This window comes from Salvia miltiorrhiza, chromosome 6 (genome assembly GCF_028751815.1).
Source record: "Salvia miltiorrhiza cultivar Shanhuang (shh) chromosome 6, IMPLAD_Smil_shh, whole genome shotgun sequence".
Lineage (NCBI taxonomy): Eukaryota > Viridiplantae > Streptophyta > Magnoliopsida > Lamiales > Lamiaceae > Salvia > Salvia miltiorrhiza.
In genome coordinates, this window is record NC_080392.1 from 3492381 (window position 1) to 3508623 (window position 16243).

Consider the following 16243-nt stretch of genomic DNA (forward strand, 5'->3'; position numbering starts at 1 on the left):
ATCTTTATTAAAGCCAAACATTTCTTCTCTCTCTTAATTCTAAAAAAAAAATGAACGCTGCATCTCCCTCCTTCTCACAACAGCGCTCGACTCTCTGTCTCTCAATCAAGAAAGGAATCGCTGCTCACATCTCTCTCTATCTCGCTCGATCTCCTCCGGCCGCTGCTGCTCTGCTCTGGGCCGCGACCAGCGGCGCTTGGCCTTCGGCCGCGCCGCCCCGCTCAGCCGCCTCCCTTCTGAAGCTGTTGCCGCTCCGCCTGAAGTCGACGAGTCAGCCGTCGCCGAGTCTCCCCTTTGCGGCAGATCCGCCGCCGCGGTTCCCTTTCCGGCGAAACCGGCATCAAGTCGTTGGAGTACCGGCGAGGCCGCAACCGGCCACTGGCGCTGCTCCCTTCGTCTCTGACTTCCTCTCTTTTTCCATCATTTCCTCTCTATCTCTGATCGTGCTCTCTCCTCTCAAATTGCATGACCTCAGCCGTGCATCCTCCTCAACAGGCTCTGCCATGGCCGAGTCCGGTGAGGTTGGCGTCGGCATCAGACCTTGCCCAAAACTCTCATCTTCCGTGTTTCTTCTCTGAAATTTCAACTCCAGATTATACCCCCAATCGAACCCTAATTCTTTCATCATGGACTACCACCGCTGCTGTCCTCTTCGGTGTAGACGGGCTCGATGCCTCATCGCGCCGTTGTTGTTATAGTCAGATTCCAGCGAGGCAGCAAGGGATCGCCGCCGTCATTCCCTCGGCTCGACTGAACAGGTACATCGATATAGTCCCACTTCCTTTTCCTTCTACTCAAGTTCACTTCTCAAATTTACGTGAAGTCTTGGTTCTATATACTATATGTGCACGGGATTAATGGCGTTGTGGGGTTGCTACTGTGTTAGCATTTAATTTCTAGAGTCCAGTGGGAATCATAAACGCATACGACATTCTACATAACATGTGTAAATCTGTATTACTGAAACGTGACTTTGCTAAGTCCATTATGCATATATATCTCAATTCTTTATTCTGACTTTCTAAAACATAAGCATACTTGTTGGTGTGAATCATGTAGCATGAACTAGAGTAAAATGAGATTAGCAATCACTTGTGTTTTTTTGTGCTTGGTTGGCTGCTGTGCTAATGAATTCAGGAATGAATAAACTGAAACATAATTGTGGATTTTGCTTAACCATTGCAGGCTGAACTCAAGAAGAAAATAGAGAAGTTTAAGTTGAGCTTACCTCTTGGGGTCCAGATTGCAGCTGAAATAAACTCTCTATGATTTTTGGTGCATAAAGGAAGGAGGGGGAATCGTAGTTGGTGATTTTCAGGCTACTATGAAGCCCTCAATTTATAGGCAGATTAGGCCGCAAAACTTGAAAACTATTTACAGCAAATGTGGAAATTTTGCTGCAACTTTTGACAAAAATGAAATTGGTTGGTGGCTGCCATAATTTTTTTTTGACTAATAGTGGAATTTCATGTGAGACTTTGAAAAGTGGAGTACTCATAGGGTGCGTCTGATCCTAGTTGTATCTTAGCATGCTTCAAATATTAAATTGTGACTTTTGCAGGGAAAAGAGCATGACCTTAGCAGAGTCAAAGAAAAGGGGCTGCTATGCGTGTACTATCTATATTTTATTTCTTGATTTTGTATACTCTATTGATAGTGTAGGAGCGTAGGGAGTGTGAAAGAAAAATGATGATTGTAAGTAAATAGAATTGAGGTGACTAATAAAAATCTCTTGCCTTGATTAATTAATCAAGTATTTGTAAAACAAATATTGGGTTCTACTAAATAACGACACTTCGTTATAACTCTCTACGAATTAAATATCTAATTTAACTTGTTCTTAAATTCGGAATTATATCACGACTTCCAAGTAAATAATAGAAATAATATTTCTATCGCATATAAATTAATAACTTGACTTCGCTAAGTCAGTTATTAAACTGGATAATAAATTATTGAATGCTTCAATAATTCAATTGCGATCATATCACGCAATGGCATCAAATTCAGATTTCTGAGCTGAATTAGTTGATAACTAAACACTGGATTTACCATAACTGAAGATGCAATATAACAATTATTGCAATCACTGATCTTAATAAAAATAAATAAATAAATAAAAGAGCGGGCTACTACAGGCGGGCTCGAATTCACGTGTATAGAGGAGGCGCTGCTGTAGGCGAACAGAGAGGGAGGTTTCCGAAGGAGCGTCGAACTAGGGAGGCGGCGCGTTAAACCGAGCAAGGTGGAGCATCGGACCAGGGGAGGCGGCGCGGCGGAGTCAAAGGTGCCGAGCCAGAAGAACGTCTTCTTCCCCAGCGAGTCAGCAGTGGCGGAGCAATGCTGCCCCGTGCGCGGCTCCCTCCGTCTCATAACAGCAGTGTAGCGATGGTGGTGGGCGGCAACTATGGAGCAGCGGCGAGGACGAGAAGGAGATGAAGAGGGAGAGAGAGAGAGAGAGTTGTAGGTGAAGAGAGAGAGGAGATAAAGAGAGAAATGAGTGGCCATTTTTTTAAATTTTAAAGTAAGGGGTATTTCAGTCTTTTCAATCAGAAAGTGGACAGTTTTTATTATTTTTATCTTAGTGGATAATTTTTATCTTTACAATACGAAAGTGGATAGTTTTATATATTAACTCTAAAATATTATTATAAAAAGGTGAAAAAAATAATATATAAAAAAATTATTCAAAAAAAGATGAGATATGAAAGATAACTTTCTAAAATTTTACTTTTCACATTTGAGATCAAATATTTACATAAAATATTTCAAATTAAAGCTTTTAATGTGATCTTTAATTTGATATGCATATTAAATATTTTATAGTCAACCGAATTTCACAATTTAAAAAGATAAAAGTAATTACAAATAAATTAATTTAATAATCATCATAAAATTATTATTCAATTTTAGAATTAATTTAAAATTAACTTTTAGCTTTTTTTAATAAATTACACAACCAAATAAAGAAAATTAAAGGTTGTACTACGGTGGGTTAGACGGTGGACTCGAACCTAAGACCTCAAACCATGGGGCATTAACCACCTACAACTAAGTCAATACACATTCACAAAATATTGATTTTATTTTTTTTTTGATAAATTATATAAGTAAATAAAGAAAATTTAAAAAGCGCACGATAAATACTCGAACCCACAACCTAAGTCTTGGGCATTAATAGGTCTGCTTATTTGGGTATTGATAGGGGTGTCTAAATGGGACAGGTCGGATACCCTACCCAATTTTTGTGGGTATCCAACCCCGCAAATTCCTAAATTACCCTCCCCGGTCCCAACCCCGACTCCACTTTAGGGTACCCGTATACTCGCAGTTTATCCAATTTTTCAAATTTTACTTTCTTTTTTGGATAATCAATAAATCCAACGCAAGCAATTACCACGATTTTATATATACTTTCATTCGGCCCCTTATCTCTCAACACACAAACAATTACCATGATTTTATATTATCATACGTAACAAGACAATCTTGCATTTCAAGAATCAAATTATTCATACATATTTGATTTGATCATAATCATGATTCTGGAGAAGCTAGGAAAAGAGCTTTGATGAATGGATTTAGTTTATTACACAATAATGCACAAGTTTTTAGACTGTGACTTTTTTTTTTAGTTTTGATTACACTGATTGGTTAGATATTAGATTGTGCGTTCATTTGAATAGTCTACAAGTTGGAAATTTTGGATTGGAAAGCTTCACTCCGGAACTTCATTTATTGATTTTTCTATCTTGCATACAGACATAGTTTTTGAAATGTTTATGCTGTAATTCTTTGTTTCAAAATCATAATATAAATTAAAAAAAAAATCGAAATTCACGTTCATAGAGAAATTTCATCTTCTTCTTCACTGTTCACGACTTCACGTAAGAGTTTTAGGATTTTAGACATTAATTCAAATTCCATTATTATAAATTAATAAAAAAATATAAAATTAAAATTAAATTAATAATTTAGGCGGGTGTTCGAGTATACCAGATACCCGCATTTTTTGAAATTTCAATACCCGATCCCAACCCGACTCCTGTGTATAGCGGGTATCGGGTACCCAAAACCCGCGCGGGTACCAGGACCGGGTCGGGTATACCCTATCCCCACATTTCGTTTGACACATCTAGATTAGAGCTGTTAAAATTGACCCGACCCGATAGACCGGCCTGATCTGCCCAGGTTTAGGGCTGGGCTGGACTGGAAAAATTGAGGCCCATAGAAAATCGAGCTTAAAAAGCCTGCCCAATGAGCTCGTCAGGCTGATCGGGCTTTTGGGCTAAAAAACTCCGAAAATTCGGAGCTTTTTAGCCCGTCTGAAATCAATTAATTAATATTTAAATTATATATTTTAAATTATTTTAAAGGGTGAGTACATGTTTTTCTAAGAAAATGACCCTTTTGCTAGCGTAATGAATTGAAGATGCTAAGTGCCATTTGCCATTTGAGGGGTAAAATTATAATTTCGAAAGAGAGATTATACCAACTCAATTTTGCATCGAAAGTCTCACAACACAAGATTAATGGGCACTCGAGTAAGTAGACTAGGGCTGGAAAAATATACCGAAAACTCGGTATACCGGCCATACCGTACCGTAAAATACCGCAAAATACCGAATTTAAGGTATACCAGTTTTTTTGGTAAGGTATGATACCGTACCGAAGATTTACGGTAAGGTAAAGGTATGGATTTTCCAAATACCAGGGTATACCGGTGTATACCGATACCGCGGTATATACCGAAAAAATCAATAAATACCGTATTAAAGGTATATACCGGAATACGGTATGATTCCGTATTACTGGTATACCGAATATTACTGCATATAACGGTGATGCGGTATCATACCTTATTCCGGTATACCTTAATATTCGGTATATACCGGTAATAAGGTACAATACCTTATTCTGATATACCGCAGTTGTCCGTATATATTGGTATATCGAAAATCGCGGTATATATCGTATCAAAATCTATAGTTTTAAAATATATAATATTTATTTTTATGTTTATATTTTTAAAAATATTTATAAATTTTATAAAATGATGTATATAATCTATATTATGTGAATATATACAATTGTACATGAATTTATAAATATCATCAAATGATACAAAAATAAATAAAATATAGTATATAGTATAAGTCATACAATAAAATAAAATTGTTTATTTTGATATTATAGTATTGTTATAATATATAACTAAAATTATTGTTTTACAATATATTATACATCTAACTTATAATAGTTACATATATAATAGCATAGTTATAATATTAGTATTATATTATAAATAATATTACGTCTAACATATAAATTATAAGTAACTTATAACATCTATATAATTTACTATATATTACATGAATGCATACAAGTATGCGAACATAAATATCATCAAATGATATAAAAATGAATAAAATATAATATAGTATGTAAGTTATATAATTTAATATAACTGAATTATTTATATTGATATCATAACACAGTTATAATATAATATTCTATATTATATAACTAAGATTATTGTACAGTTATAATACTAATATTCTATATTATATAACTAACATTATTGTTCTACAATAAATTATACATCTGACGTGTAACATCTATGTATATAATAGCATAGCTATAATTAATATTGATATTATATTATAACTTAGATTACATCTAACTTATAAATCTCATATAACTTATAACATCTATATAGTATATAGTATATACTATATAACTTATAAATTTATAAATATCATCAAATGATACAAAAACAAATAAAATATAGGTATAAGTTATACAATAAAATAAAATTATTTATTTTGATATTATAGTATAGTTATAATATATAACTAAAATTATTGTTTTACAATAAATTATACATCTAATTTATAATAGTTACATATATAATAGCATAGTTATACTATTAGTATTATATTATAAATAATATTACTTCTAACATATAAATTATATGTAACTTATAACATTTATATAATTTACTATATATTACATGAATGCATACAAGTATGCGAATATAAAGTACGGTATACCAATTGAATTTTTTCGATTTTGATAATATCGATTATTTTGGTATACCGTTAAAGTGCAGTATACCGTGAAAGTACGGTATACCGAAATTCGGTAAGGTATACCGAAATAAAGGTACGGTAAAGGTTTTGTATATTCTCCATACCGTACTTAAGGTATACCGAACTAAGGTATACCGTAGGTAAAGGTAAGGTAAAGGTATGAATTTTCTCCATACCGGAGGTAAAGGTAAGGTATAAGGTATGGTCGATTTAATAAGGTATACCGTACCGTGCCACCCCTAAAGTAGACCACCTAAAAGGTGAGCATAAAATTTGATTTCCATAAAGAGTAGTGCTATTTATATATATTATGTATATACATAATAGGATATTCTAGTAATTTTCTATAATTAATGATTAATACTTTATTAGTGTTAATTAATTTATATAATATATTACCTATTTTAACCTTAACCGCTAACTTAGGTAAATTAGGAAAAGTCAAAGTTTTATCTTTCCATAATAATTAAAGTTTTTTTCCTCAACTATATTATATTAGTAAATGTGTTAATAGGCAAAAATGCCCACTTCCTTAAGTTTTGTTTGTAAAAATACCCTAAGTTATCATACAAAGCATTCTATGTCCTAATGGGTGTGCTTGATTTTTTGTGAAAGTCTTACACATTTGACCGATTTGACAGCTATCAGTCATAAAAGTCAACGATTTGACATCTATCAGTCAAGAGTGCATATGACCGTGGGTGGGCGGACACATAATTTCACCGGGCGGACACATTGGGTGGCAGATCATGTGTCCGGCCGATATGTGTAAGACTTTCACAGAAAACCAAGCAAATCCATCAAATCAAAGGGTATTTAAAGAATATGACATATAATGCTTTGTATAATAAGAGAGGACATTTTTACAAAAAAACAAAAAAATAAGGAAGTGGGCATTTTAAATTTTCACTCTTATTATATTATCCCTCTATTTAGAGGAATAAAAAATAAACACACCTTTATAATATAAACTCTTCTTGTAGCCTACTCTGCTCTTCTTTGACTAGAGTAGGGATGGCAATGGATCCTGGACCCGGTCCAGATCCGATTTTACGGATCTGGATCTCAATTTTTTGGATCCACGGATCTGGATCCGGATCTGGATCTCAATTTCTAAAACGGATCTGGATCTGAAAATTTGAGATCCGGATCCGACCCAGATTCGACCCGTGGACCCGATTTTATTTAAAATATATTATTTATTTTTTATATTTATTTCATTATTAATACTATTAGATATATTAAAAATTAAAAATAATAGAAAAATTAGATTAACTTTGAAAACCCTAGTTTCCAATTCTAATTTTCCCCTCAAACATCTCTCGGTTCCTACTTTCTCTCCCGCCGCCTCCTCTCTCCTCAGCCACTCCCATATCCATCTCGGCCTCTCCCGCCCGCCGCCCGCCGCCTCACTCCGGTCTCCCTCTCCAGTCGCCCGCCCGCCACCGGTGAAGGTGGGAACAGCAGCAGCTGCAACATTCCCTCTCCAGTTCGTGCACTCTGCGCTGCCCATCTCCGGTCTCCCTCTCCAGCCCGCCGCCTCACTCCTCAGCCACTCCCATCTCCCTCTCGGCCTCTCCAGCCCGCCGCCCGCTGCCTCACTCCAGCCTCCCTCTCCAGTCGTCCGCCCGCCACCGGTGAAGGTGGGGACAGCAGCAGCTGCAGCATTCCCTCTCCAGTTCGTGCGACTCTGCGCTGCCCATCTCCGATCTCCCTCTCCAGCCCGCCGCCTCACTCCTCAGCCACTCCCATCTCCCTCTCGGCCTCTCCAGCCCGCCGCCCGCCGCCTCACTCCGGTCTCCCTATGGGTTTCTGTAACAGCACAAATGGCGAGATTTGGATCCAGAATTCTCTGCATTTTAATTTCTTTGCATTTTAATTTCTGGGTTTCTCTACATTTTAATTTCTAGGATCCATGGATCTGGACCCGCGGATCTAGTGGATCTGGATCTGGATCCAAAATTTTTAGATCCGCGGATTTGGATCTGATAGATGAAAACGGATCTGGATCTGGTATTGATGAGATCCGGTCCAGATCCGGTCCGTTGCCATCCCTAGACTAGAGAGAGGCATCTGATTTTTGAGTAATTTGTATGTCCCTCTTTCGAATGCGTGAACCGATCTGAAGTACTTTTTCTTTTTATGTTTAGCTCTATCAACCATGGGCTTTGTAACTTAGGTATTGAGCCCAATTCATTGTAAACGAATGCGCCATAATACCACCTCGTCACTTGATATTATTTAAATGTTTGTATTTTATTTTTAAAATTGATAATTTTTCATTTTTTTTTTGTTGCCAAATTCATGTATTTTTTTTAGAAAATATATAAATTGATCAAAATTGGTTTGATTTAAACAATTGAAGCAACTATAAATATAACTATATAAAGGTAGGAGAAATTGTGTTGAGACATGAAGGGGCCCCACAGAAAGCCATGTCGGCGCATTCTATCCACACGCCGGAATAGTCGGGATTACATTATCCAAACTGCCACACTCCCGCCGTCTCAAACGGCAACAACTACTGCTCTTAAAAAAAAAGAAAAAAAGAAAAAAAGAAGCTCAAAAATGGCGTTTTCCTCCTTCTTATACTCCCCAATCCACTTCGCCGTCCCCAATCCTCTCTCCCACCTCCCCCGCCGCCGCCACCTCTCGGTAACCGCCGCCGTCCCGCCGATCTCCGACGTGGCGGCGGTGGCGGACGCCCTCGACGGCACGACCATCGCCGTAATCGGGGGCGGGTCCGTGGCGGCGCTGGCGGCGGTGCTCTCCCTGTCGGACCCCGAGAAGCGGCGGCAAATGCAGGCGGAGGAGGTGGGCGGCGGAGACAAGGAGGTGGTGAGGGAGTACTTCAACAACGACGGTTTTCAGCGGTGGCGGAGGATTTACGGCGATGGCGACGACGTGAACAAGGTGCAGAGAGACATCAGGTTAGGGCACTCCATGACTGTGGAGAACGTGATGAAGATGTTGCTGGATGAGGGGCCCTTGGCCGGCCTCACCGTGTGCGACGCCGGCTGCGGGACCGGCTGCTTGTCGATTCCGCTGGCCAGGGAAGGGGCGGTCGTCGCCGCCAGCGATATCTCCGCTGCAATGGTGGCTGAGGCTGAGAAACAGGTTAGGGGCTCGCTGCATTCTTCATTTTACTCATACTAGTTCGATTTTTGAAAATATTTCTACATGATTCAAATGATTTTTATCACAATTTTGAAGAATTTTAGATACAAAAGTATTCTTATCTAATTAAATTATCATTCTTATAAACTGAAATAAGTAAGGACATTATAGGTATTATAAAATTCAATCAAATTTTGATTGAATGAACTGATTTGTGGGAGGGGAGTTTTTGCATTTTGGTTGATCATTTTGGAATGTATGGCATTCTTGATATTGCTGGATTTTGTAAGTGTTGAAACCTTGTTTGTTTCACGTCGATTTGGTAAAGTTTTTGCTGGTGATATATATGTTGGATAAACCCTCTGCACTTCTAAGGCCTTTAAAGGGATGATATGATATACTCAATTCTAGTATGGTATTAGAGCGAGCCTGAGTTGATAAGGAGTTGTTTTGTCCACGTGTAGTCGTTGACAGTTGACACGTGATGATTCTACGAGGATTTGGAGCCATTAGTGCTATACTATAGTGAAAAGAGTGTGTTTTAATGATTGTGTATTTGTATGTATCGATACGGATATGCTCAATTCTAATATGGTATTAGAGCAGGCCTAAGTCAATAAAGAGTTGTTTTGTCCATGTGTAGTCATCGACACGTGATGATTCTACGAGGATTTGGATCCATTAGTGCTATACTGCACTGAAAAGAGTGTGTTTTTATGATTGTGTATTTGAATGTATTGATAAGGATATGCTCAATTGTAATATGGTATTAGAGCATACCTAAGTCGATAAGGAGTTGTTTTGTCCACGTGTAGTCGTTGACACATGATGATTCTACGAGGATTTGGAGCCATTAGTGATATACTACAGACTACAGTGAAACGAGTGTGTTTTTGTGATTGTGTGTTTGTATTAAGATCAGATGATGCATAGGCTCAGGTTAGATCGTCTCATTTTATTCAAAATACTATCTGCTATAATCTCATCAATCAAGAATGTTGGTTGTTGCTAGGCCTATGCAATATTTCTTGACAGCATGGTGAGAAGTTGATATTTTGGCTGCATCTCACCTTGATAATCTGCAATTGAATTGCTTTGATGCAGGCCCGAAACGAGCTTTTGAAAGGCGAAGACAAGCTTCCTCCCGGAGTGGTCTTGCCAAGATTCGAAGTGAGCGACTTGGAGAGCTTGAACGGAAAGTATGACACGGTCGTGTGCTTAGACGTCTTGATACACTACCCACAAAATAAGGCGGATGCCATGATTGCTCACCTCGCCTCTTTGGCTGAGAACCGGTTGATTCTAAGTTTTGCCCCCAAAACATTCTATTATGATCTGTTGAAGAGAATCGGGGAGTTGTTTCCCGGGCCTTCAAAGGCTACACGAGCATATCTCCACGCTGAGGCTGATGTCGAGAGAGCGCTGCAAAAGGTTGGGTGGAAGATACGGAAGAGGGGGTTAACTACTACACAGTTCTACTTCTCTAGAATTGTCGAGGCCGTCCCTGCATAGCTTGAGGTTAGAGACCTATCCTATTCTTTCTTGCATCCAAATCATGTATAGAGACATAGATTCTGCATCTCAATCTTGTAATGTGTGGAAAATTTTTGCTAACTCGATGCATATTGTTGGCTACTTTGGTTCTTGCTTTGTGCATCGTTTCAAATGTGTACCTACAGTTGGCCTAAAATGTCTTCTTCCAAGAATGATAGATTCATTTGCAGTTTACAACTTATCTGCAATTTTTTCTAGAGCACCGGTGATCTTGGTGAGTGCCGCGACTAATCTTTCGTGCTGTTCTTTATGCTCTTCTCTGGCCAACTGGAAATTCGACTTCTGATCTTCGAGCTGAGCTCTCAGCAGCTCGTTGTTTCTCTCGAGAGCGTTGATCAGTATGCTGTCGACTTCATTGTTTACACGCTTTCTCTTTTTCACGCCATCTTCGTCTCTCCAGAAATTCTTCTTTCCGGTAGCTTGATTTGCATTTGATGGCTGATGTTTCATCTCTGTTAACAATAGGAAGTAATGTGACTTTCTGTGATTTAGTGCAGCATAGATTGTAGGATGTTTTAGTTACCTGAAATAGGCACTGGGGAAGGAATTGTGTCATCTTGTTGAAGCTTTTCCTTTCCGGGGCTCGCCTCCTCGGCCTCCTCGCTGTCCACCATCTCATCCTCGTCGTCTAAGCCATCACCATCGTCCTCATAGGCACTCACTGTGACCAGCGCGAGCTGATACGCAGCTCCTGCGAAATCCTTCCCGTCCAACACGTCGTACACTTGTCTGTCGAAGAAACCGGGGAGCTTCCTCTCCCTCCTAAAATCACTTCTCATCATCCAAAAAAGATTCGCCCTCGCCCTCGCCCTCGCCCTTGCCCTTGCCCTCGGCCTCCACGCTAGAATCCCACGTCTGTATCTTCTTGAAATCGCTGAGGAGATTGCTCCATCTCTTCCGGCACTGAATCGGCCCTCTGTTCACCCCGTTCCGCCTGCAGTGAGACGAGACGTAGTCCCACTTGGCTTCGACCTGGTCCGATGTGGATCTTCTGCCGTTTCGCCCCCTCTCCTCCGCCTGCCTCTTGCCTTCTATCAGCACCAGCGTCTCCTGCCGGCTCCACCGAGGATGCCTCGGCGTTTTGTTGCTGTCGACGGGCGACTGTTCCCCTCGGGCCATCGCTCTAGAGGCTCGGAGTCGGAACACACAGATGAAGAGATGTGTGTGTGTTTTGAGGTGTTCCTTTGAAGGTTTTAAGTGTGTCTTTATTCTGTGATTTAGTGTCCTAAAAAGGGCAACAATCTTTATTGCAGGATTGAATGCAGATGCTATCCAAATCGCCTTCTTTCAGTTTCTTGCACATTTGAAATTTCTGAGTGTCCTAAAAAGGGCCATTTCTTTATGTGATAAGTCCTATATTTTGTTGCAATTATGTCACATTCTCTTTAATCTTTTGTCCTAGTGATTGACTATCTTCAACGTCACTTTCTCGATTTATATTGATTCTGTCACTTTCCTAATTGGTCGCCTCGTTTTATTTTTGGATTAATAGTATATTTTATATCTTGAATTTTTAACATTCTTTATAAAAAAATCAAAATTTCAGTGCTTTTTCAACAACGGTGGTTCCTAATATGATTTTTCAACAATAACAGTTCCCAATATATTTTATTTGGTGAGATAAGTCATTTTTTCATCAGATGTTGTATAGCGGAATATTTTATAGAATCTATTAAAAGTTCAGAATTTTTTAAGGGAAAATGAAAATTTCAGAACGTTTGTTAAAAATGGTGAAAGTTTGAGAATGTGCGAGTGACGTTTACATCTTATCCTTTCATAATCTTTAGATTACATCTTCAATGACTTAGTTGGCACACAATAACGACGTCATGCAATAAGATCAGACAAAAACATGATTTGTTAAATATTTTATTTGATAAACACGATTACAAAAACATGAACGCGACACCAGCACAATATTGACACGAAGTTGATACTACTTTTGACATGTTAATGACACAGTTTATTCAAATTTTAAACTATAAAATAATTTAATAATAACAAAAATAATATTGAATATTAACGTTTTTATACAAACACGACACAAAATTATCGTTTTTCATAAAAATGATACGAGCACAATAAGATTAAACACTACTCTACTAATTTCATGCCTATTCGATTGTGTAAGAATAATTGCTTTTGCAAGAAAAATATAAAAAATAGATATATGGAATTTGTAAAAATGTTATGTTGCAATTATAAAATATCAATGTCGAGATTGCAGATGTTGATTTTTGAAGCGCGAATTTGAGAGATCGATTAGATGTTGATCAATGCGACTGTCAATCAACTCTTGGAAAAGCTGTGATGAAAAGTCGCATAGCTAATCAGCGACTTCATTTCGTTCCACGAATTCTCCTCTTTATTTTTCCCGCGCAGAATTTGTTCTCCGCAAATTTTCATCAGAATCGAGCGGCAGAGCCCTAGAATTTCGAAATCAAAATCTGTCGGTTGATTTGTCTGAGAGGACAGAGAGGGAAAATGGCGAGCGATGTGGAGCGAGGGGAAGAAGAAGAGGAAGAATCGGCCAGCGAGGAGTTGAGGGATCGATTCCGCCTCTGTACCATCTCCATCGCCGAAACTGAAGGTTTTAGGCCTTCCGATCATACGTATATAATGTTTGCACTGATTAGGGTAATTTTATTTATTTATTTATTTATTTTGCTTTGGAATTTTGTGCGCAGCGAAGCGAAACGGCATGGAAATTTCCCAGCCAATAATGGCGTGTGTCTCCGATTTAGCCTTCAAATATGCTAGTAATTCTCTCTCTCTCTGCATGTGTGTGTGTGTGTGTGTGCTTCTGTTCCTAACACCTTGAAATCAATGCATTATTATAAATTTTGCTAATTGATTTAAATTATGAATTTCTGTGTGTGTGATTTACAAATCGTATAAATCCTGGTCCAGACCTAATGTAGAGATCAAGTAGGATTGAGCTGGAAATATCACGATTGTTGAGCTTGACAGGATGACCCCTAACTACTAATGCCTATAAGCGGGAGGTGGAAGGGCAACATACATGTATAGTTAAGTCCTGAGTCCCGGATAATGTCACCTTGTAAACTAACTGAAGTGCGTTTTGAACCTTTGATGAAAGGATTTGAGATCCACAGTAGTAAATTCCTTACTATTGAATGTAAACTGAGACATGAAAATGATGAGGAAAAACTCAACTCCATTCCACTAAAAGCTCTATTTATAGAGCAGTTACAAGATCTGTTTACAAAAGTTGTTTTAACAACTTAACTTATCTAACTAACTAATGCCACATCAGCACAACTAACTCACTAACTATTTGTCTAATCTTTCCATAATATCTAATGCTTAGCTGTGTTCACATCGATAACAAATTTGATTTCCATCATTCTCTTTTTGAACTATTTTTGAGTGATTTGAAATATCTGATTCTACATTTGGACTGTCTTTAAGTGATTTGGAGGATGATATCCATTCATTTAAAATCCTATAAGTTTGCAATGCTAAGGTATTTTATAGTAAGAGTGTATTAGGCAAGGTGTATTATTGTATGTATCTGGATAAATATTTTCCGAGGATCCACTACCTTGGTTTTGGGTCTAGCACATCAAAACTTGTAGGGTTGAATCCACATACTGTGAATCAGTATGTGCAGAGAAGACTCTTGATTCTGGGGGTACTTTAGCTTTGATAGCTCAAGCCATTTCATTAATATCTTTTCCAGTGTATAGGTCCCATGCTCTTGGGGGGCATTTACTTTTGAGAATTAGCTTAGATAGATAAAAATAGTATAGGCTAATCCATTTTTTTACTAAGATGGATTGAAACTTTGGCATATCCCAAGGCATTTGATAAGTCATAAGTTTTATCACTTGAGCTAATTTTGCTTGATTCGTATCCTATTGAAAGAGTGGGATTGGAGAAATCCTAGTAATGAGTGATACGGATCGACCCAACCCACGCTACCAGGATTATTCAGATCTCTTTAGTTCCTTTATTTCTTTTGTTAGTGCAGCCCAAACTGTTCATATTGGGCCTTAGTTATATTTTTACTTTGCTGTCAAATCTAGTACATAAGCTAAGTGTGTGGTGAACAAACATTGCATGTATCCTCAAGGTGAAGGTATATGATTTAACATTTTCTTAGCCTTATGAGTAGAACTAAAAAGTAACCCCAAAGTCTGAATCATTCATAAATTGGCCGAACAATATTTGGAAAGGATGGTAAAGGAAATGTGTCGAGGGATGATGAGAACTGGAAGAAATGGGACAAGTACAAAAAACTGAAGAATGTGATTAAATCCCTCGCAACTACTATTGCTTTTAAAGAAGACCTCAGATGCAGCAGACCTCTTTGATGGATATTATTTAATAAAAATACTTACTACGACTAATGAGCCTTTGAGTTTCAATTGTGTTTATCCCTATATTATTTCTTTGGTAAGAGGTCTCTAATTATATGTAAGAGTCATTATTTTGTTAATGGGTATATAGTCCTACCAGTTCAAAAAGGAAATCTCTTACTACTTGTTTTAGCTGTTATGCTGTGAGAAATTTCCCACATATATGATAAGAGGGCTTGAATTCTTGCTTAAGGCAAATCTGCTGTTTAAATACAGAACAGTTGGCAAAAGACCTTGAGTTGTTTGCACAGCATGCTGGTCGCAAGTCTGTGAACATGGAAGACGTCATACTTTCTGGTAAGGTTCTTCTGATAATGTGGGTCTTACGAACTATATAACACAACAACTACTCTTCATCTGGTTTATCTTCATTCTTTCATGGACTCCTTGTGAATGATTTATAATATATATGATCATGGCTTCATTGATTTTGTTGGTATTGCTTTCAGCTCATCGCAATGATCATCTATCTGCATCGTTGAGGTCGTTCTCCAATGATCTAAAAGCGAAAGAACCTCAATCTGATCGCAAGAGAAAGAAGGTCACAAAAAAAGAAGACAAAGCTGCTAAAGAAGTGCTCCATATTGCTGATTCCTAACATCGGAGATTTTCATGTTTAGGTTTACAAGTATAAGCTTTTTTGCTTCCCGGACCTCGTCCCCTTTGGAACAGATGGGGGAGACACAGAAAAAACAAACTAAATGTTCGATTGTTGAAGGGACGATGACGACGACAATGCACAGCCATTCAAACTTATGATGGTGGTGGTGGTGGAACAGCATCAGCAAATCCATTACTCTTATCAGGGAAATTAATCTTGTTACTTTTAATTTTATTTACTCACATTACTTTGTTTATTTCGTCACGTTTTGCCCTGATCTTTTACAATTTGATCTAGAAAGTTTTGATCGGTATAATATAATGGATTGGTAGGGGTGATTTGGGGCAAAAATTTGTAACCATGATGATGATATATTACTGAATAATATTATTATCTGGTAAATTTGATGTTTGCTCATTGGAACACTTTCCTCTTTTTGTTGTGATGGAGCTGAAGCAATGGCAGCTCACAAATTTGTGATGGAGCTGAATATTATT

The 16243-nt window shown here is 37.9% G+C and overlaps 3 protein-coding genes and 1 long non-coding RNA gene across 4 annotated transcripts; 3 read left to right on the forward strand and 1 right to left on the reverse strand.

Annotated features, from left to right (window-relative positions):
* The first annotated feature begins 29 nt into the window (after positions 1-29).
* LOC130987975 (uncharacterized) lies at positions 30-1508 on the forward strand. Its single transcript, XR_009089899.1, has 2 exons — positions 30-758; positions 1243-1508. It is a non-coding gene; the product is annotated as an uncharacterized LOC130987975 (long non-coding RNA).
* Positions 1509-8449: 6941 nt separating this feature from the next.
* On the forward strand, positions 8450-10899 carry LOC130987976 (magnesium protoporphyrin IX methyltransferase, chloroplastic). Its single transcript, XM_057911709.1, has 2 exons — positions 8450-9209; positions 10314-10899. The coding sequence occupies exons 1-2, from the start codon at positions 8505-8507 to the stop codon at positions 10719-10721; spliced, it is 1113 nt and encodes a 370-aa protein (XP_057767692.1). The 5' UTR covers positions 8450-8504; the 3' UTR covers positions 10722-10899.
* LOC130987977 (trihelix transcription factor ASR3-like) lies at positions 10785-12268 on the reverse strand. The gene is made up of 2 exons (XM_057911710.1): positions 11287-12268; positions 10785-11215 (listed from the first exon to the last, which is right to left on the reverse strand). The coding sequence occupies exons 1-2, from the start codon at positions 11543-11545 to the stop codon at positions 10935-10937; spliced, it is 540 nt and encodes a 179-aa protein (XP_057767693.1). The 5' UTR covers positions 11546-12268; the 3' UTR covers positions 10785-10934.
* A 714-nt stretch (positions 12269-12982) lies between these two features.
* On the forward strand, positions 12983-16171 carry LOC130987978 (protein MHF1 homolog). Its single transcript, XM_057911711.1, has 4 exons — positions 12983-13353; positions 13451-13522; positions 15362-15442; positions 15595-16171. Exons 1-4 carry the CDS (start codon positions 13248-13250, stop codon positions 15741-15743), a joined length of 408 nt encoding a protein of 135 aa, XP_057767694.1. The 5' UTR covers positions 12983-13247; the 3' UTR covers positions 15744-16171.
* The last annotated feature ends 72 nt before the right edge of the window (positions 16172-16243 follow it).

What these genes read in the sequence shown, in the direction of transcription:
- LOC130987976 (XM_057911709.1), top strand. Translation starts at nt 8,505, where the DNA reads ATGAAGGGGCCCCACAGAAAGCCATGTCGGCGCATTCTATCCACACGC. An exon ending in TGGCTGAGGCTGAGAAACAG is followed by an intron (nt 9,210 to 10,313) that starts GTTAGGGGCTCG and finishes GCTTTGATGCAG; the next exon opens with GCCCGAAACGAGCTTTTGAA.
- LOC130987977 (XM_057911710.1), bottom strand. Translation starts at nt 11,545, where the DNA reads ATGATGAGAAGTGATTTTAGGAGGGAGAGGAAGCTCCCCGGTTTCTTC. An exon ending in TTCCCCAGTGCCTATTTCAG is followed by an intron (nt 11,216 to 11,286) that starts GTAACTAAAACA and finishes TATTGTTAACAG; the next exon opens with AGATGAAACATCAGCCATCA.
- LOC130987978 (XM_057911711.1), top strand. Translation starts at nt 13,248, where the DNA reads ATGGCGAGCGATGTGGAGCGAGGGGAAGAAGAAGAGGAAGAATCGGCC. An exon ending in TTTAGCCTTCAAATATGCTA is followed by an intron (nt 13,523 to 15,361) that starts GTAATTCTCTCT and finishes GTTTAAATACAG; the next exon opens with AACAGTTGGCAAAAGACCTT. An exon ending in GGAAGACGTCATACTTTCTG is followed by an intron (nt 15,443 to 15,594) that starts GTAAGGTTCTTC and finishes TATTGCTTTCAG; the next exon opens with CTCATCGCAATGATCATCTA.